The following is a 2119-nucleotide window of genomic DNA, read 5'->3' on the forward strand; positions in this document are numbered from 1 at the left end:
CAGCAGTTCAATTTCAGGCTGCAGCAAAGTCACATTGTGCAGAGGACACATCTGGTTCCTGTGGTCTTGTCCCGGTGGTCGTCTGAGACAAGGTCTTTACAGGGGATCTGTATCTGGGGCTAAACCATAAACACTGGAGAGCTGCTTAATAGTAGAAATTGAAGTTGTAATTCTAATTGAAATCAACTATGGCACTGTTTTTTTCATGTTTAATACTGTAAAGCTCTTTGGTTTTAAATATTTTGTATAAAGTGCTATATAAATAAATGTGACTTTACTTGACTGAAGTGCCGAATAGCAGACCTTGTGCAAGCATATCCACATCGCTATGATCAGATGCTTTCTTAACTTGTTTTTCCATTGATGTAATTTTTGTTGTGTTTTTTTTTTATTGAGAGGAAAGCATGCAGCACATATTTACATATTCATCTAAACACTGCTCTCGGCAGCGTTGGGATCTTTGCTAACATCATACCCCTAACTTCGCTGTGAGTCAAGTCAAGTCAAGTAACCAGGTCAAGTCATCGTCCAGGTCAGATAGTATCTGTGCAATCAAGTCGACAATATTGCCAGAAATTAAATGCCCCCAACTAAGCAAGCCAAAGGCGAGAGTGGCACGGAACCAAAACTCCATCGGTGACAGAAATGGAGAAAAAAACGTGGGGCCTTTAAGTGAAAGTGAAAGTGACGTGACATGTGGCCAAGTATGGTAACCCATACTAGGAATTAGTGCTCTGCATTTATTCCATCCTAAGTGCACACACACAGCAGTGAACACACACACACTGTGAACACACACCCAGAGCAGTGGGCAGCCATTTATGCTGCGGCGCCCGGGGAGCAGTTGGGGGTTCGGTGCCTTGCTCAAGGGCACCTCAGTCATGGTATTGAAGGTGGATAGAGCCCTGTACATTCACTCCCCCCACCTACAATCCCTGCCGGTACGAGACTCGAACCCGCAACCTTTGGGTTACGAGTCCGACTCTCTAACCATTAGGCCACGACTTCCCCATTTTTTTATGTAGACATTAGACAACATGGTAGCTCACTAGGATTCAGTGTTACTGTACCTTACGGGGCTCAAACGCCCAGTTGTGTATGACTCTAGCTGGAATAATGGCTGTGTCATTCCAGTGGCAGCTGTTGCAGTAATACTGGCCCGTATAATCACACTGCCGTGCCTCATTAGGAACACCCCCTACACAATATATGACAACGTTATACAACTTCCTATGCAAGGGAATTCTAAATATCAAAGTTAACTCACCATTTTTTCCCATTATAGAGCAATCATACAACACTGAATCAAAAAATTCTGACAATAACGACAAAGAATTTATTAAACAAAAACAAAACAAACAAAATAAACCTCTGTTTACATTTGTGTCATCATCAGCGACATAGATAAATGTTGGAAAAGCAATAGAAGATGTGATGCCTGTTTGGAAAGAGACTTACTTAAAGAGATGGGTGTCCGACACTCAGCACATCTGTAGTCCTGTTTGTCTAAACCGACTTCAGGACAGATGCTGAGTTCATACTCAGACTGATGGCTGACCTTTGACCTCACACATGGTTTGTTGATAAGATTCATGCACTTGCTATGGCAACGGTAATAACAACCTGGAACCAGAAATGGAAAGCAATTTATAATCGTTTTGAAACCAAACATTAAGTTGCGTTCCCTTTGATCACACAGTAAGATCTGAATCCATCCATTCTCTAAACAACTTGTACTATGTAGAATTGCAGGGATCCAGCATCCCAGGGTGAAGGCAGGGAAACAGCCTGGATGGACGATCAGTCCATCACAGTAAGATCTGAACATGTTTAAGCAATTAAAATAATACTCCATTATAGCCAAGTGTAGGATTGAAAAGCCTGAAGTGTAAATTACTTCACTGTAGATTTATCCAAGGTTTTGTGAACAGTGCACCACAGAGAGAGTATAGGCTACTATATGGCAAAAAATTTGATTTATTGCCCCTCATAAACCCCCCTCCTCCTACCATAAATGGACACCTGTTTGGACACCTGTTTCTGTACACCCCCCACCCCATCTAACCGGCCATCTGTTTATCCACCCCAATGATCCGAAGGAATTTATGATTGTTTGGGA

The 2119-nt window shown here is 42.3% G+C and overlaps 1 protein-coding gene across 1 annotated transcript in view; it reads right to left on the bottom strand.

The window, feature by feature from the left end:
- Window positions 1-2119, bottom strand: part of LOC107755590 (differentially expressed in FDCP 8 homolog) — a 97698-nt gene that overhangs the window by 76276 nt on the left and 19303 nt on the right. Inside the window, exons 6-7 of the mRNA XM_016572481.1 lie at window positions 1459-1623; window positions 1071-1198 (exon numbers count right to left, since the gene is read on the bottom strand). Coding sequence (XP_016427967.1) covers window positions 1071-1198; window positions 1459-1623 — 293 coding nt within the window. The remainder of the gene's footprint in view (window positions 1-1070; window positions 1199-1458; window positions 1624-2119) is intronic.

The sequence above is a fragment of the Sinocyclocheilus rhinocerous genome, unplaced genomic scaffold, assembly GCF_001515625.1.
Source record: "Sinocyclocheilus rhinocerous isolate Xijiao unplaced genomic scaffold, SAMN03320098_v1.1 scaffold1133, whole genome shotgun sequence".
Lineage (NCBI taxonomy): Eukaryota > Metazoa > Chordata > Actinopteri > Cypriniformes > Cyprinidae > Sinocyclocheilus > Sinocyclocheilus rhinocerous.